The sequence below is a fragment of the Labeo rohita genome, chromosome 23 (genome assembly GCF_022985175.1).
Source record: "Labeo rohita strain BAU-BD-2019 chromosome 23, IGBB_LRoh.1.0, whole genome shotgun sequence".
In the NCBI taxonomy this organism is placed as follows: domain Eukaryota; kingdom Metazoa; phylum Chordata; class Actinopteri; order Cypriniformes; family Cyprinidae; genus Labeo; species Labeo rohita.
The window spans coordinates 3,869,645-3,894,156 of NC_066891.1; the positions used below are offsets into that span (position 1 = coordinate 3,869,645).

At 33.5% G+C, this 24,512-nt stretch overlaps 1 protein-coding gene across 1 annotated transcript; it reads right to left on the minus strand.

Moving 5' to 3' along the window:
* Positions 1 to 274: 274 nt before the first annotated feature.
* Positions 275 to 16,455, minus strand: LOC127154471 (specifically androgen-regulated gene protein). The gene is made up of 5 exons (XM_051096011.1): positions 14,915 to 16,455; positions 14,393 to 14,440; positions 5,994 to 6,173; positions 3,678 to 3,864; positions 275 to 3,598 (listed from the first exon to the last, which is right to left on the minus strand). Exons 3-5 carry the CDS (start codon positions 6,096 to 6,098, stop codon positions 2,094 to 2,096), a joined length of 1,797 nt encoding a protein of 598 aa, XP_050951968.1. The 5' UTR covers positions 6,099 to 6,173; positions 14,393 to 14,440; positions 14,915 to 16,455; the 3' UTR covers positions 275 to 2,093.
* Between the last annotated feature and the right edge of the window lie 8,057 nt (positions 16,456 to 24,512).

The following is a 24,512-nucleotide window of genomic DNA, read 5'->3' on the forward strand; positions in this document are numbered from 1 at the left end:
GCTGCTTCGGATCAGGTTGGACGAGTTCCCGCCTGACAGAAGCAGCTGATGTTATGAAAGGAACTCTCAGAATGTTACCTCAGCCAGACTCTGTTGACAAGAAAAACATGGATTGCTATTTGTGCGTCAGAGACAAGGACAACGAACTCTGACCCAAAGAGTTTCAAGGATTTCATATGAATCATATTTACAGAACTCCTCTAAAACTCCTTAGAAATTCCTTATAAATATATGGAATTACTTCCATGTGTTACCAACATTTCTGCACAGCGTGTTATTTTACAAGAATAACTTTTATTTAAAAGTTTTTAAAATGGTGTGAATGGCACTTTTAAACAAAGAAATATATACACCAGAGATGAGACGAGATTTGAGTCAACATACAATCAGAATCTATAATGACTAAAAATTCATCTTGTGGAAATCTTATGTTTGTCATTTTTTCAGAGGAAAATACTGCAACTATATTTACATTTTACAAAAAAGTAAAAGTGATCTGAAAACCATAATTATCTTAATGCCATGGCAAAATAATATCCATTTACATTTTTTTTCTTGGGCCACGTCCACTTGATTGGGATCAATTTGAAAACACATCTTTTGAGGCAAGTTTGTCCACCAAAACCAATTCCCCCCCCCCAAATGGCAAAAATGATACAGTTTCTATTATAATAATATATTATGTAGTATATAGTTCTGTCATCACAATCCAAAATAAGTTTGTTTACATAACATGTGTGCACTGTGTGTGTGTGTGTATATATATATACATACACATACATACATATACACATATACACATATACATACACTACCGTTCAAAAGTTTGGGGTCAGTAAGACTTGTAATAGTCTTTAAAGAAGTCTCTTATGCTCATCAAGGCTGCATTTATTTGATTAAAAATATAGAAAAAAACAATAATATTGCAAAATGTTTTTACAATATAAAATAAGGTTTTTTATTTTAACATACTTTAAAATAGAATTTATTCCTGTGATGAAAAGCTGAATTTTTATCAGCTGTTACTCCAGTCTTAAGTGTCACATGATCCTTCAGAAATCATTCTAATATGCGGATTTATTATTAGAATGATCAATGTTGGATAATATCAACAGTTGTGCTGCCAAATATTTTTTGGAACCTGTGATTTTTTTTTTTTTTTTTTTTTCAGGATTCTTTCATGAATAACAAGTTTAAAAAGTACAGTGTTTATTCAAAATATAAATATTTTATAACAATGTAAATTATTTATTATTAACTTTTAATAAACTTTTAATTATTAACTTAATACATCCTTGGTGAATAAAAGTATTAATTTCTTTAAAAAAAGAACTGACCCCAAACTTTTGAACGATAGTGTATATATATATATATATATATATATATAAAATATATTTCAAAATGTATTTTAGGGGCAAGAAAATACATTTCCCATCACACAGTATTAAAATATAAGTTTTAATTATTTCTTAAAATATATTAATATTTTTTCAATGTAGTGACAAAAATATACAAAAGATGGCAAAAATATATTTACACAACTATAGATATTTTTGGGAACTTTTACACCAGCCTGAAGGAAGTGCCTCTGCACCTCACTCCCAGTTTCTCTCAGAACAGAGACAGGACAGATAAATGGGAAAAAAAGATTACTTTTTTGAAAAAGTAACTACTTTCTTGTAAATCTTAAACTTAAATCTTAAAGTAATCTGTTACTTGTTACTTGAAAAAAGTAATCTGATTACTTGTACTTGCATCTCAGTGAGTTTTCTTACTTATTAAGCAGATGGTTTCAAGTTGACAAGCAACTTTTGGAAAACGATAGAAAAGCAGAAAACATTTTCAGATTAATCCAAGTTCATGTGGACGCAGCCTTACCAAAACAATTTAGAAGAAAGTGCATATATTACGCTGTGTCAATTACTTAAGCAGGTAGCTAAAGATGCAACTCGACCACCAAGCCGAAAACCAAAAGCATCACAAATGATGTCAAAGTCTGTATCATCAGCAATTGCCCTTTCAGTGCTAATGTTCCTAATACCCCAAATAAATTGCGAATTTAGTACCCCGAGAAAGGCCAGTGGCGTCATCCATTAGTCCCTCAGCAGTCCCAGTTTCTTCAAGGCTTCCTTTCGGTTCTCTCCATTTTTACCGTGCGGAGAAATCATCACGCTTATTCCGGAGCGAGGCAATTTTTGCCCGTCATTCCCAGGCTGAACCGCAGCAGCATTGAGTGATTTGGTTGAATCCTCAACCTGCTGGCCAATACCAAAGTCCTTTGCGCTCCCTGCAGAAGGAGGTCGATCTCTGGTCTTTCGTAACTGGCCTGGCGACAACTCAACTTGGGTCCTGTCTGGGACCGTCGCCTCCGGGGTCGGTTCAACCCTCCTTGACCTTGTACGCTCCAGCGACGCCGTTTTGATCTCGTAGGACCTCGTCGGTTGCTTCTTCAAAGAACCTTCCCTGGTTTTTTGGTCTTGGTGCTTTAGAGTGTCTGCAAGAAGTTGCATGTCCCCCGGTACGGGGCTTTCGGAAAGTCTAGATATTTCCTGAACGGGTTCTGATGCCATGCAAAGCGACTGAGGCCGAGTTTTAGCTTTGAACGTTGGCGAATGAGAAGGAGGCACGCCGTGGCCCGAGTCAACCTCTTCGTTCTTCAGCAGGCCTAATTTTTTCAAAGCCTCCATTCGGATCTTCTGCGGATCCATCTGTGGACGCTCGGCTTGAGGAAGTAATGAATGTGTTGCACCTGTGTCCTTGTGGCTTTTGAGGATGATATTTGACGGGAGCTTCTTGGGTTTGGGCGCCACAACCGGTGGGCTTTTGGAGTCGGTGTAGTCTTTCAGCACGTGCTCTGAAGACGGCGAAGGCGTCATCGGTTTGTCCGATGCAGAATGGTGCCCAAGCATTAATGGAGCCAAGTGAGGTACTTTCTTCATGGAAGCCTTCTTGCGTAGGCTTTCGATGTCATTGTGGGACAACGGTCCGCTTGGCGTTTCAGGGTCTGATTTGGTCACCTCAGTTGGCTTGATGGATGCACCAGAAACGTGAGACTCCACTTTGGGGAGTTCGGGAACCCATTCTGGTGGCCCATCGTTAACTGGAGGTTTTGGCGAATTAGCAAGGCTTATCTTCTGCGCTGGTTCGTCCATGAAGTCTGAAGGTGGAGGAATGAATTCCATCGATTCCTCTGAGGAAGCTTTCTCCTGCTTCGCCTGAGACTTGACAGCGAAACTCTTCAGGGCATCCTCTTTGGCTTTCGACTTGTTAAGCAAACTTGTTCTGACTGGAGGTTCGGGTATGAACGAAGGAGGCAAGTCCACTAGATCACTTGACTGTCCAATGCTTGGTTTTGAACTTCCTACTTTTGGAGCAGGTTCTTCTGGAACTGTCTGTCCAGGTTGTTGAAGGTCAGGACTTGATCTAAACCCATCAGGAGCATCAATAAATGCCACAGGTGCTTCTTTGGGAGACGACTCCATTGGTTTGTTGACTATCTTGGCACTGGCAAGGAGTAATGGAGTTGGCACAAGGTACTTCTGAGCTGGTTTATGATTTCTTCCAATCACTTTGTTCGGATCCTCATGGGCTAACAGCTCTGAAAGAGAACATTTGTGAGCCATTATTGAAACAAATCATCTTTAAAGGTACTTTGTGTTTGAAGGCACACTGCTTACCCTCAGGTTTGTTCTGGTAGATGGATGTCTGCTGAGCGGTTTTCCCTTTCAAGCCATTAGATGGTTGATCAGGCTCGTCGTTAGACAAACCGCTGTCGTCTTCTGCCTCCAGAGACTCAATGGTCTCCTCCAGGAACATGAGACAGGCTCTTTCCTCTGCAGAAAGGTGCTCCAGACTATCATCGCTCTATCACACAAAGAAAAGTGTGCTTTTTATTCAGCAAGGATGCAGTAAATTGTTCAAAAATGACTGTGAAGACATTTACAGTTAGGGTAATGAGGTTGCAGAATGTGCAAAATGTTAGTTATTCTACCAAATAAGAGACATCATTCAAAATGCATGTTATTTTTTATTTAGTACTGCCCTGTATATTTCACTTAAAAGATGTTTACATATAGTCCAAGAGAAAATAAGTTGAATTTATAAAAATTACCCTGTTGAAAAGTTTACATACACTTGATTCTTAATACTGTGTTGTTACCTGAATGATCCACAGCTGTGTTTTTTTGTTTAGTGATAGTTGTTCATGAGTCCCTTGTTTGTCCAGAACAGTTAAACTGCCTGTTGTCCTTCAGAAAAATCCTTCAGGTGTCACAAATTATTTGGTTTTCAGCATTTCCAACAATGACTGCGTGATTTTGAGATCCATCTTTTCACACTGAGGACAGCTGAGGGACTCATATGCAACTATTACAGAACGCTCACTGATGCTCCATAAGGGAACACGATGCAATAAGAACCGTGGGGTGAAAACTTTTGGAATTTGAAGATCAGGGTAAATTTAACTTATTTTGTCTTCTGGGAAACGTATAAGTATCTTCTGTAGCTTCTGAAGGGCAGTACTAAATGGAAAAAATATGATATTTAGGCAAAATAAGAAAAATGTACACATCTTCATTCTGTTCAAAAGTTTTCACCCCCCGGCTCTTAATGCATCGTGTTTCTCTCTGGAGCATCAGTGAGCGTTTGAACCTTCTGTAATAGTTGCATATGAGACCCTCAGTTGTCCTCAGTGTGAAAAGATGGATCTCAAAATCATACAGTCATTGTTGGAAAGGGTTCAAATACACAAAAATGCTGAAAAACCAAAGAATTTGTGGGACCTGAAGGATTTTTCTGAAGAATAACGGAAAGTTTAACTGTTCAGGACAAATGAGGGACTAAACAAAAAACACATTTGTGGATCATTCAAGTATTAAGAATCGCAGTATTAAGAATCAAGTGTATGTAAACTTCTGAACAATATGTAAATGTCTTTTATGTGAAATATCGTATTCAGGTCAGTACTAAATAAAAAACAACATGCATGTTGTATGATCCCACTTATTTTGGTAAAATAATTAACATTTTGCAGATTCTGTGTGTTTTAGTTTTTTGTTTAGTTTCAAACAAATGCTGTTGTTTTGAACTATCTATTCGTTAAAGAAAATAACACAAAAAGTAACATTTATCATGGTTTCTAACATGGATAATAGTCAAATAGTCAGAAATGTTTCTTGAGCTGCAAATCAGCATATTTGAATGATTTCTGAAGGATCATGTGACACTGAAGACTGGAGTAATGATACTGAAAATTCAGCTTTGCATCACAGTTATAAATTACATTTTACTATATATTCACATAGAAACCTGTTATTTTAAATTGTAATAGTATTTCACAATATTACAGTTTTTAACTGTTTTTTATTAAATAAATGCAGACTTGGTAAGCAGAAGAGAGTTCTTTCAAAATTATTTTTGAAGCTTGCAAGCTGCTTATTCATTATATATGCATAGAACGGCATTTGTTTTCCACAGAGGAAATAAGGTCACAAAGGGTTGTAGTAACATAATGAGTAAACAGTGACAGAAGAACTACACAGCTTCCCTAAAAATTAATGAGTTTCAATAAGTTCAAATAAGATAACACAATGTTTCCTTGTTCCTCTTTTGAGCAGTAATGAGTAAAAAAGCAGCTTTTCAACTCAGTTCCTCATGTTTGAAAAATCGAACGTTGGATAAAGAAGTGGTTAACCCACGAGTGAATATTTCACTTAATCTTGTATCAAGCGCAAACTTAAAACGTCATCCAATCCAGTCACTTTTATGATACTTGTCTAGTGTCTTCGGAGCTTAGCAGATATGATTACTGTAAACTGTCTTTGCATGGAAAAGATCTAAGATCGTTCCATGGAAAATATAACCGCAATAGCAGGTTTGAAATTACATAAGGATGAATCAGTGTTTATTTTGGATAAACTGTTCTAGGAAATCAGTGAGGGTCTACGATGAAATCATAGATGTTCTAGGAAATGAATGAATTGCATCATACTCACAAATCCAGAGTTGATGCTGAGCACGCTATCACAGCTTCCTGCACTGTCCATACCAGACACAGATTCAGTGGAAACGCCCCCGGGCCAGGTGTCACTTTTTGGCATTGCACATTGGAGGAGTTCAGTTACTGGTGCGGGTCTTTAAGTAGCTTATTTAGCGGTGGAAAATAGAGGACCAATCTATAAAGAAAATACATATATATAAACATACGGATAAAACAATAATAGTAACAAAATAATAAAAAGTTTAATTCAAATATATGAATATATAACAAATAAAAAAAAAATCAGTAAGATTTTTTTTTTTTTTAAATAAGTTTCTTCTGCTCACTAAGCCAGCATTTATTTGATCCAAAGTACAGAAAAAACAGTTAAAGTTTGAAATATTTTTACTATTAAAATTAACTGTTTTCTATTTGAATATATTTCAAAATGTAATTTATTCCTGTGATCAAAGCAGAATTTTCAGCATCATTACTCCAGTCTTCAGTGTCACATGATCCTTCAGAAATCGTTCTAATATGCTGATTTACTGCTTAAGAAACATTATTATTATTATTATTATTATTATCAATATTTAAAACCGCTGAATACATTTCTTTCAGTATTCTTTGACGAACAGAATTAATAAGAAGCTTTTGTAACATTATACACTATATAATTTCCCATTTTTAGGAAAGACATTTTAGAAATGTATACTTTTATTTTTTTTTTTACTTTTTTTTTCAAATACTTTCCAAATGTTTTGTCTGTTTTAATTTTTCTTAACTCCTTTTTAATGGTTAAATAAAATGTTATTAATCAAAGAGCATGTCTAATTAATTAAAATCATGAAACTTATACAATTTCACATCAATTTAATAAAGGTTTAACAAAAATGAAGTGTTTAATTTTTTTCTCACCATGTTTTATTGTTATCAAATTCTGTGTTTTAGCATGTCTAATTATACATAATTTATTCAAATTTATTCTTAAAATAGCCTTATGAAAGGTTTTTTTTACCCTCAGAAATTCTGTGTTGTGTATTTAAAATGTTCTGGTTATCAAATGACGGCATAAAAAATTAATTTCATTTATATTTTAATTATTGAAAATTAAACTATTTTTTTTTTGCCAAACAAAGGGGAATTTACTATTAAAATTAAAACATGGAAGAAATGTTGAGTGACTTATACCCTAAAAAATAATGTTTGTTTCATTTTAGTAGTAGTAGTAGTAAAAGTAGTAATATATGTCTGGCACTATGCCTTCAAGTTAACCGGACTTTTATTTTGACGGGTTGCCGTGTCTACCTTTACATTTCTGTGTCTATGATATAACGCTAGTTTTCCTAAAATGGAACGGTCAAATGCTCATGAAGTGACTCTCAGCAGATATTGTTCATGTATTTATGTCCTCATTTAGTGAGACGACAGACGCTGAAATCACTGCGAGCGTCACGCGCTTCAGTGTGTGTAGTAAACAAAACTCTCTCATCTGCTCCATTCATTAAAACAGAGACACACAGAACATGCAGGATTCACATTTAAATGGTATTTTTGCGGTGTGATATTTACAGATACTAGTCCATATTGCAAATGTTTTCAACATTTAAGTTTAACGATGCACTTTTGATTAATTCATTCAAACTTTGACAAATTCTGTGACATTCCGCATTATTCAATAAATTCCGTTTTTATGACTGGATTCAGTGATTCTGTCCGCGTTTTCATCACAGGGCCCTAAAAAAGTGATGATAAAGACATTTTAATGTTCCAAAAGATTTCTATTTCAGATTAATGCTGTTCTTCTGAATGTTCTATTCGTCAAAGGAACCTGAAAACATTCTACTCAGCTGTTTTCAATATAATAATAATAGTAAATGTTTTTTGAGCAGCAAATCAGAATATTAGAATGCTTTCTGAAGGATCATGTGACTGGAGTAATGATGCTTAAAAAAAAAAATCACAAGAATAAATTATTTTAAAATATATTAAAATAGTAAATATATTCAAATAGAAAATGGTTATTTTAAATAGTAAAAATATTTCAAAATTTTACTGTTTTTGCTTTGAATCAAATAAATGCAGGCTTGGTATGCAGAAGAGACTTCTTTAAAAACATCTTACTGTTCAAAAACTTTTGACTGGTAGTGAATAAATGTAAAAATATATTTGATAATGATTTGATAATAAATGATGTTTTCTGGACATAGTGTTTTGGACACTACCAATATGATTTAGCTGCTTAGCTTTTTGAAGAACTTAGAGTATCATCTGCATACTGCAGTATATGAATATGAATCAAAGTGCCATGATGTATTTCAAAGTACAATGGTATTCCCCATCTGATAACTGTTCAGGAGTGTCTCTATCTCCATCTCCATCTCGGTAAAAATGACCATAGTCACACTGTCGACGCCACACTGTACAGACATGTGTGAGATATCAGTTTAGCAGACTCGAAAGCAGACAATTTAACTAGTAGTCCGGGTTGAATCTGATTTCATCTTGTCTAGTTTTGTTCATTGTTTCTGGACATGAACGTAAGCATGTTTGCATCAGTATCACTGAGATGCTATTTTAGTTTTTATTAATATTTTAAATTACTTTTATTTTCGTTAAAAGTTTTAGTAATTTATTTTTATTTATTTATTGCCTATATAATTTTATTTCAGTATTAGTTCATTATTAAAGTAATTTGTTTTGGTTAATTTAAACAATATGAAAATAAGAAGTGCTACCTTGGCTACTAGCTGAAATATGTTTTCTTTAAATATTATTTTTTATTTCAGTAAATGTTTATTTAAAGTAAATGAAAATTATTAAAAGTATAATACATTACAACATACAAGTATATTTGTCTAATGAAAGTTTAAAAAGGCCAAATATAAAAATACAATAGATTTTTCTTATTTTTGGAAAAAAAGGCTCACCAAGGCTGCATTTAAATGATCCAAAATACTGTAAAAACACAAAAATTGAAATATTTTAGTTGATTTTTTTTTAGTATTTTTGGAAAAAAAGGTCTATTCTGCACAAAAATAGAGTAAAAACACTAAAAATTGTGAAATATTATTACAATTTAAAATAACCGTTTTCTATTTGAATATATTTTAGAATGTAATTTAAAAATGTCATTAATTTGAAACAGAAATCTTTTGAAACATTATAAATGCCTATTTTGATCAAATGAATGCATTATTTTCTTTAAAGATTTTATTTTATTTCATGTTTATTTAAAGTAAATGAAAATTCTTAAAAAAGAAATTTGTTTCACTTTATTTTTTTAGTTTCAGTTTTAGTTAACTATAATAACCCAGATTTGCATCTGTATAATTTGACTATATTCTACTGAATGACTGACCAAAATACAGTAGTGTTTAACTGGACACACAGCTTTTTGGCTCAGATGCACAGTAGAAATCCTGTTTCTTTGCTCTCCTAACCATGTGTGTTTAGTTGCATTTGGGTATTTGCATTTATCATTGTTTGTCCCTGCTGTCCATGACCCATCAGGACAGACCTGTGACCAATGATTTGCACTTTTTGCATGCAAAATGTTAGATTGCACAGGCTGCGAATCGATTCATTAATCAATGAATGTCTAAGCACAGATGGCTAGACGTTCAGTAAATACCTGCATCCACCCATTACACAAGCACAGTGTGACATGAAAGAATATAAGCATGCCTGACACACCTATTGAGATGAGCAAATCAAAATAAAGGCTAACACTAAAAGACTACGCCTAGAGAACACGATGTGCCCAGATTACTAATGTTACTAATGGAGAGCATGTGATTTCAGAATGAAACTGCTGAAGGTGAAATCTAAAGCTGAATGGGATCTTGGGATTCTGGGATTCTGGGATTCACAGCACTGAAACCTAGAAGCATTGTAGGGAATCACAGGTGTACTTATGAAGTCAACACTTGCAAGATTATCCCGCCTTGCACTGTAATAAAAAAAATATTTCAAAAAGTTGTTTCAACTTAATATTTCAAGTTAAACTTCAATTTGTTACCCCTCTGACTTAAAATTTTTAGTTTAATCAACTTGAAAGTTACTTAATGTTAATTTAAGTGACAACTGAAATATTTTAGTTGACTAAACTATTTGACTAAACTAACTAAACTATTAAACTTTTAAGTAACAAATTATTACTTAAATTTAAACAAATTGAAACAACTCTTTTTTTTTTTTACAGTGTGAATGAATTTTAAAGCAGCACTGCAAATTTACTTTGCTGAAATCTTGTTGGAAAAAAAAAGGATGTGCTGAAAATTGACTTAATTTCAATTAACCATCCAACCATTTTTAAGAATTAAAATTTAATTAATTAAAAAAGAATTACATTATTTAAAAATACATCATGAATAACATTTTTAATCAACCAGCTTTTTTGGTTTTAGTTAAAAATAAATAAAATATTTAAAAATAATTACATAACATAAAAAATACATAATATATCATACAAACTTTGGCTTAAAGTATTTTTAATTATTTTTCAATTAGTTTACATAATATTTCTGTTTGACTATATATATATATATATATATATATATATATATATATATATATAAATTAGTATTGAATTAATTTTAAGTATATCTAAGTTTTTTGAAGTATAATGCATTACAGTATACAAGAACATTTTGTCTAATTAAAGTTTACAAAGGCCAATAATAAAAATACAATAGATTTCTCTTATTTTTGGAAAAAAAGGCTCACCAAGGCTGCATTTAAATGATCAAAAATACTGTAAAAACACAAAAATTGAAATATTTTAGTTGATTTGAAACTAAACATTTTAAGTAACAAATTATTACTTAAATTTAAACAAATTGAAACAACTATCTTTTTTTTTTTTTTTTTTTTTTTTTTTTTACAGTGAATGAATTTTAAAGCAGCACTGCAAATTTACTTTGCTGAAATCTTGTTGGGAAAAAAAGGATGTGCTTAAAATTGACAATTTCAATCAACCATCCAACCATTTTTAAGAATTAAAATTTAATTAATTAAAAAAGAATTACATTATTTAAAAATACATCATGAATAACACATTTTTAATCAATCTGCTTTTTTGTTTTAGTTAAAAATAAATTAAATATTTAAAAATAATTACATAACATTAAAAATACATAATACATCATACAAATTTTGGCTTAAAGTATTTTTAATTATTTTTCAATTATTTTACATAATATTTCTGTTTGACTATATATATGTGTATTAGTATTGAATTAATTTTAAGTATATCTAAGTTTTTTTTAAGTATAATGCATTACAATATCCAAGAACATTTTGTCTAATGAAAGTTTACAAAGGCCAATAATAAAAATACAATAGATTTCTCTTATTTTTGGAAAAAAGGCTCACCAAGGCTGCATTTAAATGATAAAAAATACAGCAAAAACACAAAAAATTGTGAAATATTATCACAATTTAAAATTACTGTTTTCTATTTGAATATATTTTAAAATGCAATTTATTTCTGTGATGCAAATCTGAATTTTCAGCATCATTACTCACTCTTCAGTATCAAATGGTCATTCAGAAATCATTCTAACATGCTGATTTGCTGCGCAAAAAACATTTTTGATTATTAAATGTTCAGAACAGTTGTGCTGCTTCATTTATTTGAAACCAAAATCTTTTTAAACATTATAAATGCCTATTTTGATTAATGTAATGCATCCTTGTTGAATAAAAACATTCATTTCTTTATTTTAAAAAGAAAAGTCTTACTCCCCCCAAACTTTTAAATGGTAAAAATAAGTGAACGCCCCCCTAGATGATCAAAAAGCAAAGCAGATCAAGCCAGAAAAACAGACGACAGCAGCGCCTGGAGAAATGTGAACAAGTGTGAATGCCAGCCATTGTTAGCGAAAGTTTTCAAGTCATTCAGCATATTTGAGGTGCTGTGCCTCGCTGAGGTGAGCTAATTACAAACACACACCTCTCTGTGCGAGAAACAACACAACGAAGAGGGCGATGGCTTCGGCCAACACCTAGAAAAGCCTGTGTTTGCCCAGGAATGCCACTGCGCCTAATGGATCTCTGCAAATTCCTGCTGCTCGCTCAGTTTATTTATGTATTAACAGAATCACTTTGCCTTTTGGCTTCAGGATGGTTTGTCTTCAGCTATGATCAAAATGCAAACAGGTGAAATCAGATCGGTATAATGTGCCAAGTGAGCTCAATGAAGCTTTGAAATAGCATGAAGTAATCAGGTTCTGCGGCGTATCATCGGTCTTGCCCTTGAGCCCACACAGCACTATTGTTTTCATAAAGTGAATGTCTTCATGTTTTCTCTGTTTATTTGAGGGAGTGCCGGCTCAAAATAGACAGAACAAGAACCAGGATGTCAGTGTGAAAGCATAGCCATCAAATATCAGCTGTTTAATTTAATTGAAAGTTTGTGACTTGATAGTTATAAAAAAAAAAAGGGAAATGTAACTTCAGCATCAGCTTATGAAGTGGACAAGATATGCCAGAAAATAAGAAATTGATGAAAGCTCGATAACATAAAATGAACATAAGAATCCATAATAAAAATACATTAAAATAAAAAACTATTTAATATAGTATTACAGTTTTCTTTAATGTTTTAGGATTTTTATGTTTTGATTTAAATATTACAATTTTTAATTAAAGAATTTAATTAAATTATAAAATAATAATAAATAATTTTTTGTTAATAATTTAAATCAGGGTTATTTTAGTATTATTTTGAATTAGTAATTATTTTTCTATAATCAATTTAGTTAAAGTTTTACTAATTTTGTGGGGTTTTTAGGGCTGTTTAACGATTAATCACGATTAATCCAAAATAAAAGTTTTTGTTTACATAATGTATGTGTGGGTGCTGTTTATATTTATGTATATATAAACACACAGACATGCATGTATATATTTAAGAAAAATATGTTGTTTATACATTAAAACTATTTATATATAATACCAGTTATATGAATATAAATATATACATGTAGACATTTTCAAAATACATACTGTATGTCTGTGTATTTATATACATAATAAATACACACAGTACACACACCTATATTATGTAAACAAAAACTTTTATTTTGGATGCGATTAATCGCAATTAATCGTTTAACAGCAGGTTTTTTTTTTTCTTTTTCTTTTTTTGAGTCAAAGTTTATTTTAAGTAACAAAAATTGTTTTATGGTTTTAGTTAACTTTAGTTAATATCCCTAATTTCAGTTATGTAACTGAAACCGTTTCATTGAATATTTTTGTGTACTATGCATTTTTAGATAGAACCGCCAAATATCAGCATTTGTTTACATTTTTTTAATTATTTAAAAATATGCCAGAGAATGTGAAATTGATGTAATGCTAATTTTTCTGAATCCATGATCTTTATTCAAAACGTTTAACTAGCGTTACTACAATTTTATCTATTTCTGATTTAATTTCTGATCATTATTAAAAAACGCATTATATTTTGGAAGTACTTTGTACTACAGTAAACGTGTTTGAAAAAGACTAACATGTGCATTCAGAATATTCAAGTCGTATGGAAAATATTTCATATAACTTTATATTTTACATAACTTTATAACTTTATATTACACTGCTCTCTTGACTGGTCTATTCCGATTGGACAATAGCAGCATTCTGTGCTCGTATATTTTAGTTTAATGATGCTGACCTGTATAATTGACCATCATCCCAGACTAGTTACATAATGTTCCATGAGAATAATGTGACAAAAATGTGAAATATTTAGCCAGTGACATGAAGGCCAGTCATCTGCTGCTCCTGGCCAATCATTTACAGAGAATAAACACACATAGTCCACATTCACCTGCAAAGTACACATAAAAAAGCAACAGACCTCTCTGTTTGCATTATTCAATATAACCTATACATCATTCACAAACAACACCCATATATGAACACTACACCCTGGAAAGATTTAAGACCAGCCCTCAACTGTTTAGGTGTCACTGAACACTAGTTAAACCACAACAAACAAGCTTTCAGTTTCATCAAATGCATTAAACATATGAGCTGCTGAACGAATGACTTTTGATAGTTCTAAAATAATGTTTTGGACCATATGCAATTGTAAAAGTTGCATTATAGGAAATGCCTTTTGAATTAGGAATAAACCTATTGTTTTTAAAGAAAATCCAGTAAAGTAACATTATCTTCAAAGTTTAAGTGAACAGGTATTTACCATCTGCCACACAAACTCCTACTGCCATAAAAACTACTACTGACACACTCTACAGGTAACCTGTTACCTACATTTACGCTACGATAGTTTGTTTACTTTAAGTTTTTACGTCTTTTTAATTAATTATGAACGCATTTGAAACACTCGGTCATTACAAGAGTCTGAAATCGCGTCAAAGATCCATCAAAAGGCAGATAAAGTCTTACCTGTCCGTCAGGAATCGCAGCCGCTCACCTGTGTGTCTCTTAGCTGTTCTAAAGTAAAACACAGAGCGTGTGAGTTTTTTCACCAGCGCAGCGCTCTCAGCCAATCAGGGCATGTTTTACACACAAAGCCGCAGCTGATTGGCTGAAAGCCTGAGATTACTGTAAACGCTGCTGTTCAGAATGAAATATTATCTTACTGCATAGTAAACACTGTCTATAACAGTAGATAAAACATAATGCAGAATGCCTCAGTAGTAACCAATTTGCTCTTTTTACATTAACTTATCACTTCGTATAGACTAATACAATCAGATACAACAATAATTTCTTAAATATTACAACATATACTAATTAAATATGATACAATATATAAATTAACATTTACTTCAATGGTATGACTGGATGCAGTGAACTTATTTCCTATTGAACTGTCACCAACTTAACATCTGGCATGTATTTTGAGGTGCAGCTCGTCATTTAAATGAGGTGTTTCACTAGTTAGCAGTAAACCGGTTACCTCACCTGAATATGTTAGTAGATTTATGTTGGAAGTTTTCACGTGGAAAGCAATTATCGTCTGAAAAGAAATATGCAAACATCTGTAAACATAATATTTTTTTTCAGTTACTGTCATACAACTAGCAAACTAATTCAGTAGGCTAGTAGTACTGACAGTACTGACGGTGTCTTATAATCATGGCTAAAAGCGCAAAAAGCGGAGGAACAGACAAACCGATTCAACTGAGTGAGTCATTTACGCTAGAACCGCTCTGATTGATTCAAACTCGAATTCGATTCACCAGCAAAAGCAGATTAAAAGAGCCATTCATTTTCGAATTTCGAAATTAATGATTTTAAAAAGCACTAATGTTGGTGAAACAGAGCTTTTCGAAACTCCGAATCAGTTAGCCTAAACATGCGCAGCAAAATGATTCACTGTTCCGAAGCGCTCTAGTTGTTTCGCGTATCGCGAATCTTTTGATTCATCAGAACTTTGGAGCGCGTATCGCGAATCATTTCGCGAATTGAAAGATTCGTGATACGCACTCTAAAGTGCTGATCTGAAATGATGGTTCGCGAATCATTATTTAGATCGAGACTTCGGAGCGCGAATCTTTTGATTTAGATCGGAACTTTGGAGCGGGTTCGTGAATCTTTTGATTTATATCAGATCTTCGGACCGCTTTTTTTTTATTAAACATTACAGATATCCAAAACGTCAAGACAGTACAATTACAGACAAAATAATAATAATAATAAAAAAAAAAAAACACAATACAACACACATTGGTTGCCAGGGCAACAAACAAAAAGAAAAAAACTGGGTAATAAAATTACATCTTAGGATGGCACAAAGGATGAATACAGAGAATGAACTCAGATTAGCAGAACTTTTGATAGTTTCTACATACCAGAACTTCGCGTATCGCGAATCTTTTTATTCATCAGAACTTCGGAAAGGGTTTGCGAATCATTATTCAGATCGGAACTTCAGAGCATGGGGTCACGAATCGGGAATCATTTGACTCAGATCGGGATTTTGAAGCGGGTCCACGAATCATCTGATTCAGATGGGAACTTCGGAGCCAGTTTGTGAATCATTATTCAGATCGCGTATTGTGAATCATTCGATTCAGATTGGGATTTCAGAGCAGGTTTGCAAATCATTTGATTTAAATCGGAACTTCGGAGCGAGTATAGCGATATTAGCGAATCATTTAATTCAGATCGTGACTTCGGAGTATGTATAGCAAATCTTTTTTCCTGATTTCTCTCTTTTTTTATTAAACCAAACTAAACAAAATATCAAATCATACAGTTATAAAAACAAAATAAAGAGAAAAGTAAGTATACACAGATACAAATCCCTTAAGAAAAAATAGCCTTGATATTATAATAGTAAAAGTGTAGTAACCATGGTTTTGGTTACCATTTGTCAAGTCAAGTCACTTTTATTTATATGGCGCTTTTAAAAATACAGATTGTGTCAAAGCAGCTTTACAGTATTAAATAGCAAATAGTGTGTCAATAATGCAAATATATATACAGGTCCTTTTCAAAAAATTAGCATATTGTGATAAAGTTCATTATTTTCTGTAATGTACTGATAAACATTAGACTTTCATATATTTTAGATTCATTACACACAACTGAAGTAGTTTCAAGCCTTTTATTGTTTTAATATTGATGATTTTGGCATACAGCTCATGAAAACCCAAAATTCCTATCTCAAAAAATTAGCATATTTCATCCGACCAATAAAAGAAAAGTGTTTTTAATACAAAAAAAGTCAACCTTCAAATAATTATGTTCAGTTATGCACTCAATACTTGGTCGGGAATCCTTTTGCAGAAATGACTGCTTCAATGCGGCGTGGCATGGAGGCAATCAGCCTGTGGCACTGCTGAGGTGTTATGGAGGCCCAGGATGCTTCGATAGCGGCCTTAAGCTCATCCAGAGTGTTGGGTCTTGCGTCTCTCAACTTTCTCTTCACAATATCCCACAGATTCTCTATGGGGTTCAGGTCAGGAGAGTTGGCAGGCCAATTGAGCACAGTAATACCATGGTCAGTAAACCATTTACCAGTGGTTTTGGCACTGTGAGCAGGTGCCAGGTCGTGTGAAAAATGAAATCTTCATCTCCATAAAGCTTTTCAGCAGATGGAAGCATGAAGTGCTCCAAAATCTCCTGATAGCTAGCTGCATTGACCGCAGCTGACATGGCACTCCAGACCATCACTGACTGTGGGTACTTGACACTGGACTTCAGGCATTTTGGCATTTCCCTCTCCCCAGTCTTCCTCCAGACTCTGGCACCTTGATTTCCGAATGACATGCAAAATTTGCTTTCATCCGAAAAAAGTACTTTGGACCACTGAGCAACAGTCCAGTGCTGCTTCTCTGTAGCCCAGGTCAGGCGCTTCTGCCGCTGTTTCTGGTTCAAAAGTGGCTTGACCTGGGGAATGCGGCACCTGTAGCCCATTTCCTGCACACGCCTGTACACGGTGACTCTGGATGTTTCTACTCCAGACTCAGTCTACTGCTTCCGCAGGTCCCCCGAGGTCTGGAATCGGTCCTTCTCCACAATCTTCCTCAGGGTCCGGTCACCTCTTCTCGTTGTGCAGCGTTTTCTGCCACACTTTTTCCTTCCCACAGACTTCCCACTGAGGTGCCTTGATACAGCACTCTGGGAACAGCCTATTCGTTCAGAAATTTCTTTCTGTGTCTTACCCTCTTGCTTGAGGGTGTCAATGATGGCCTTCTGGACAGCAGTCAGGTCGGCAGTCTTACCCATGATTGCGGTTTTGAGTAATGAACCAGGCTGGGAGTTTTTAAAAGCCTCAGGAATCTTTTGCAGGTGTTTAGAGTTAATTAGTTGATTCAGATGATTAGGTTAATAGCTCGTTTAGAGAACCTTTTCATGATATGCTAATTTTTTGAGATAGGAATTTTGGGTTTTCATGAGCTGTATGCCAAAATCATCAATATTAAAACAATAAAAGGCTTGAAACTACTTCAGTTGTGTGTAATGAATCTAAAATATATGAAAGTCTAATGTTTATCAGTACATTACAGAAAATAATGAACTTTATCACAATATATTTTTTGCTAATTTTTGAAAAGGACCTGTATATATATATATATATATATATATATATATATATATATATATATATATATATACAGTAGTCAGCATTTGAAGTGGATCAAAACCTTTCATCAAAGTTGTCCTAAAACCAAAACAATACCCGTTCTTGTCTTAGGACAACTTTGATTCACTTTTTTTGATCCACTTCAAATGTTGACTACTGTATATATATATATATATATATATATATATATGTATATAAATTAAAATAGGATAACCACAATTTTACTACAAATACCATGGTTAAACTATGGTTAGTGTAGCAAAACCATGGCTAATTTGTGGTTAGTCCACCTGACTTTAAAGCACTTACAGCAGGCAACAAAACTGCAGCAATGTGATTACAACTTTACCATGCCTTAGTTATCCGTCTTGGTATGAACGAGCCTTAACTTGTACAAGCTGTTGTTATACTTCCTCTTTAGTGTATATAATCATATTAAAAAAACAAATTGTGACTCGTGAGTCACGTTTTATCACTTTGTTATTGTAGAATAAGATGCATTTAATTTTATTTCACTAAACAAATGTAGGCCTACTTTCCTTTGAGGGCACTGGTACATAGGTCAGATATTTTGCCATTTCCTCTATTAGCAAAAGCTAACAAAAGTGAAGCTCTGTGAAATCAGCTCATGGCTTTTGTTTAACCATGACATTCCCCCTGGTCATTCATTGACTTGGTTACGGTTATCAAGTTTATGGTATGTAATCAATGTAAACCCGCCTGAGTTCTGGGTGTAATCTGGATTCAGGTTAAATTAGCCAGAAACATTTCTTCGCTGGTTCTTTCTTCAAGTGAAGGAAATAATCATTAAACAACAAACCTTATGTTGTGTTCTGAACTTTCTTGACCCCAAAAAATGTTAAACGCCCACAAAAATTGCTTTTAAATTTCTCGCTATGCTGTATTAAAACTAACTCTTTGATTTAATCTTTTTATCAAATTGTTTTCTTTCAGTCAAAACAGGTTCTGCATTTCTGTTTGGAACTGACTGATTGTAGGCCTCACTGATCTGAGCTTATTCACCTCAGTTTATGAGTCACAACTGACACAATTATCCACAAATTATACTCAAAAATGAGGTGCATAAGCTCCGATCAATGAGATGGAGCTCAAAGATTGATGCTACAGAAGGTGACCTCACTCTCGCTTTCATCACGCGTAAAAGCAAAGGACAAGATGTGACAATTAAAAGGGAGGTTCCCTTGAAATGTCCTTTTGTACTGTTGGAAAATAATGCAAGAACTGGAAACTCAAAAGGAAAATATTATGACGCAAAATGTAAGTGTTAACATGACTTGCATAAATCGTCCAAACCACAAAAAAAGTAAATAATTAAAAAAATAAAAATCCCTTCGAAAATTTACTGCTGATGTGTTTGAACTGAGTTGCAGTCCAGTGATTTGAGGGATCCTTCATGCTTTTTTGCTGTTTTCATTGAGCACATCTCTTGTCACACCGGTCCCTAACATGATTAACCCCAAAACTCACAGATTAGCCTGAATTAACTTCTCTCAATCCACTTTTACCAACTGTGTCTTAATCCCACCGCCTGCTAAAACTACAACTGTGTCGCATCCGAACGTGAACTTAATATACTTACCTGTAGCTTGTTAATGTCTTTCAGCTAAAACAGAAGCACAAACATAGTCATTAATATCAGTACATTTCAGATCAACCAGAGTGGGTTTCTAATTAGTCACATTTAATAGAGAACAATTTAGATGCATTAGAAATATACCGAGCTACTTTAAACATTAGCCCCTATTACAACTCAAGCAATCGTCTCAAAAAACCAACTGAGCGAAGATGACAGATTTTATGGCATTCATGGGGGTTCCTGAATCAAATCTTGGTTTGGAGCCATGAAGTCCTGTTTTGTTAGTCCATGAGCCCAACAGGGACATCTATAGGAGAAGAAATGAAAGGGCAAAATTAAAAGCAGCATAAAGAATATCTTAGCAAATCATTGTTAAAATAATTATTTATTAGAAATTTTCAGTGGAGATCATTGGCTGCATCGTAGGTTGATTTTTATTTATTTATTTATTTATTTATTTATTTTTAACCTAAATTTACCTATATACATCTAAAATAGACTTATAGTTCTAACATATTAGCCATTTTAAATAGATTTTAAAATAAACACAGTTATCTTAAAATATAATTAGACTTATTATTAACATCATAAATATTTTTATCAATCAGACGCAAATATCAAAACTAAAAATTACTCGGGACATTACAGCGCATTGGATATTATATATGTGAAAATATTATAATTGTGAATATAACCAGGTTATAAATATTACATATATGATTAATATAATTTATTAAATTCAAATTAAATCTAATATTATGAATGAATGAATATAATGAAATATAATTTAAAATAGAAATATTGGATATTTAAAATATTATGTTTTTAAATATTTGAATATAAATTAAAACGAAAAGGCTAAACGGCTGAACTTTTTGCTTCCTTGTTAAATTAAAATAATGTTAAATTAATTTTGGATAATTTTGGAAATTTAAGCTTGTATCTTTATTTAAAAAAGCAAAATGAATAAATGAATAAAAAATAAATTTATTTTTGTATATGAATGATTTTTTAGTCTATATATAATATTATTAGAATTAATTCACCTTTTTTCAAAATCAATCAAAACATGAATATATTTTACAACAGAAATACTGGATATTTAAAATGTTAAAATATTAAATTATAATTTAAAGCTTAAAACAGTATTTGTAGGTCATGGCAAATTTTAATGAAAAGACATGACATAACTAACCCAAACATTATATCATAATGTTATTTTGATTATATCATTTGACCGATTTAAATCTTCGTCAGGACATTGTGTTGTTGCAGTGAAGTAAAACTGAACTATAGACCGCTGAAGGGTGGGATATTCAGGGCGGGACGGGCAGTTGCTGAAATCACAGAGGCCCGGCTGTATAAGTTCCCTAAAGAGACATTCAGCGCCCCTCCCAACACATCTGGAACTGCTCTCGGCTGTTTCTACACTTACAGCAAAGGCAGGGTCAGCGGCGATGACAAACATTCCCATATTCACAATAACAATCTCAGCTGCACTTCTCTGCAACTGCCCTGTCATACAGTTTAAATATCAATACACTACAATGTGTTAAATAATGACAGGCAGACAATTTAACAGCAGTCAATGACCTGTGAATCATCTGACATGAGATGTACATTAGTACATGACATCACCTAACATCATGTGCAAAGTCGTTTAAAGACAAACTTATGCAAACTTGTGTGTGATTCATGAGTGAAGGATGCTGGGTAAAATGCTCTCCACCCATGAAAATCACTTTAATCAGGTTTAAAGACGTCTTGCTCTGATGTGATTCATTAAACAAAATACATCATTCATGCAGGGGTGATTCTGCAATTAGAGTAACTTTTCTTTAAATAAATAAATAGCCTCTATATGTATATATATACATATATACAAAATATATTTGTGGCAATATCAACTGTTTGAACAACTATTTTGATCTTTTTTTGGACAAAGGATATTGCACGTTTTGCTTTCCTATATGGTAACAGTTTGTATCTTTATTTAAAAATCAAAATAATGAATATATGAATTAAGGAATAAATAATTGCATCTATTTATTTATTGTTTATGAACTATAATTAAAAAAAATTATATATATATATATATATATATATATATATATATATATATATATATATATATATATATATATATAACATAAGTTATAACTCATATGTAAAATTTCTAAAGATCATTTATAATAGAATATATGTATAAGTTATATATATATATATATATATATATATATATATATATAGTTATAACATATATGTAAAATGTAAAAAATATATATTTTAAAATTGTTAATCAAATTTATTTCTATTTTTTTGGGTCACTACAGAGTATATTATTAGAATAATTTATTTATTTATATATATATATATATATATATATATAACATTTTACATCATTACTCAACTTATTTTTCTATTTTTTCAGCACACATCATAGCATTAAATCCATTCCACACATGATCTCAGGGAATCAAACTAAAGATCCACTTGAGACTGGAAAGCTTGAATGGATGAGCAATCACAGGAAGACACATACACATCTGGGAAATACAGAGCAGAGATTTATCTGCAGTTTGGATGAGGTTTTGATCAGATGAACTGTTTTTGTTTTCCTATCTCTAAGCATCTCTGTCCATTAAACAAATCACCCAACATTGCATACGCTGTAATATGAGTATGTACTATGCATAATATATATATATATATATATATATATATATATGAGAATGTGTTGTCACTACATTAAAACTAAAGGCAAACAGTGTAGAAAAAAGCTTAGAACTTCAACCACAAATCCACATCACATCATTTTTCTCCTAGGTGACCCATCAACTGGGGATTTTACGATATTATTGTCATTTAGAATAAACAGAAAACAAAAGCAGAATGACAAGTGCAATTATTTTTAAAATGCAAAACAGTTTCAGAACCCAAACATATGAAATAAAGGGGATTTTGGTGCATTTCTGAACAATGCTGCAAGACGTCACTGGCCGTGAGCTGCACACATGTGCAGTGTTATGGTGTTTGGAGTCTGGTGTTGCTATGCCTGTACATCTGGCAGCTGGAAATCAAAATCTGAACAGTGAAAGTGTCCACGCCTTGAACAACGCCTTACAGTTGAGAGAAAATAAACCAGTTTAACACCAGTACGATCAAGCCTTTACTTTTAAAACCAGCAATATAAACTTTATAGTGCAACTCACATGAACAGATTACTTAAGAGCCACATACAAGTGAATTACGACTGAAAATGATAACTGAAGAATTTTGTTTGGTTTAGACACAATCCATCAGCTCATTAACACATGACACATTATATAATCATACAAGACACTGCCAGGTATGTGAAAATAATTTCCCTGACATGCAGATGTCACTCAGAGAACAATATATGATGCACATCTACATGTTGCTGAGAAAGCCCTATAATTGTAAGGACATTATGACCTTACTTTACAAGGTTTGTTGTTGACGGTGAGGCACCACCTAGTGACCACATAGCAACTCTCTGAAAACCATCTTAGCAACACTTCACCAGCAACCAACTATAGCAATACCCTGGTAATCACCTAAGACTACCATCTACAGAGCAATTACCTAGCTACCACTTAGAACACCTAGGCACAACTTAGCAATGGCCTAGCAACCACCCAGCACAGCCTTATAACCACCTAGCAATACTTCAACAACCACACTGAAAACCTTGAAACCACCTCCACATCACTCAGAATGCCCTAACAACCATCTAGCAACACCCTAGCAACCACTCAGAACACAGCAGAAGCACCTGGCAATAATCCAGAACACCCTAGCAACCACATAGCAACTCCATGGCAACCACCCAGAACTCGCTAGCAACATCCTACTGTAGTAATACCCCAGCAACAACCCAGAACACAGTAACAGTCCCCTGACAATCACGCAGAACACCCTAGCAAACGCTTACTGTGACAACACCCTAGCAACCACCCAGAACACTAAACAGCCCCCTAGCAATCATGCAGAACGCTCTAGCAACCACATAGCAACTCCCAAGCAACCACATACAACACCCTAGTAACAACCTACTGTAGCAACACCCCAGAAACCACCCAGAACACAGTAACAGCCACCTAGCAATTATCCAGAACGCCCTAGCAACCACACAGCAACTCCATAGCAACCACACACAACACCCTAGTAACAACCTACTGTAGCAACACCCCAGAAACCACCCGGAACACAGTAACAGCCCCCTAGCAAACATCCAAAAATACCTAGCAACCACATAGCAACTCCATAGCAACCACACATAACACCCTAGTAACATCCTAATGTAGCAACACCCCAGAAACCACCCAGAACAAAGTAACAACCCCCTAGCAAACATCCAAAAAAACCTAGCAACCACATAGCAACTCCATAGCAACCACACATAACACCCTAGTAACATCCTAATGTAGCAACACCCGAGAAACCACCCAGAACACAGTAACAACCCCCTAGCAAACATCCAAAAAACCCTAGCAACCACATAACAACTCCATAGCAACCACACACAACACCCTAGTAACAACCTACTGTAGCAACACCCCGGAAACCACCCAAAACACAGTAACAACCCCCTAGCAATTATCCAGAACACTCTAGAAACCACATAGCAACTCCCTGGCAATCACCCAGAACACACTAGCAACATCCTACTGTAGTAATACCCCAGCAACCATCCAGAACACAGTAACAGTCCCCTGGCAATCACCCAGAACACCTTAGAAGCCACGTACAAACCACTTGGCAACCACCCAAAACACCCTAGCAAATGCCTACTGTGGCAACACCCCAGCAACCACCCAGAACACAGTAACAGCCACCTAGCAATTATC

What these genes read in the sequence shown, in the direction of transcription:
- LOC127154471 (XM_051096011.1), bottom strand. Translation starts at nt 6,098, where the DNA reads ATGCCAAAAAGTGACACCTGGCCCGGGGGCGTTTCCACTGAATCTGTG. An exon ending in TCAGCATCAACTCTGGATTT is followed by an intron (nt 3,865 to 5,993) that starts GTGAGTATGATG and finishes TTTGTGTGATAG; the next exon opens with AGCGATGATAGTCTGGAGCA. An exon ending in CTACCAGAACAAACCTGAGG is followed by an intron (nt 3,599 to 3,677) that starts GTAAGCAGTGTG and finishes GTTCTCTTTCAG; the next exon opens with AGCTGTTAGCCCATGAGGAT.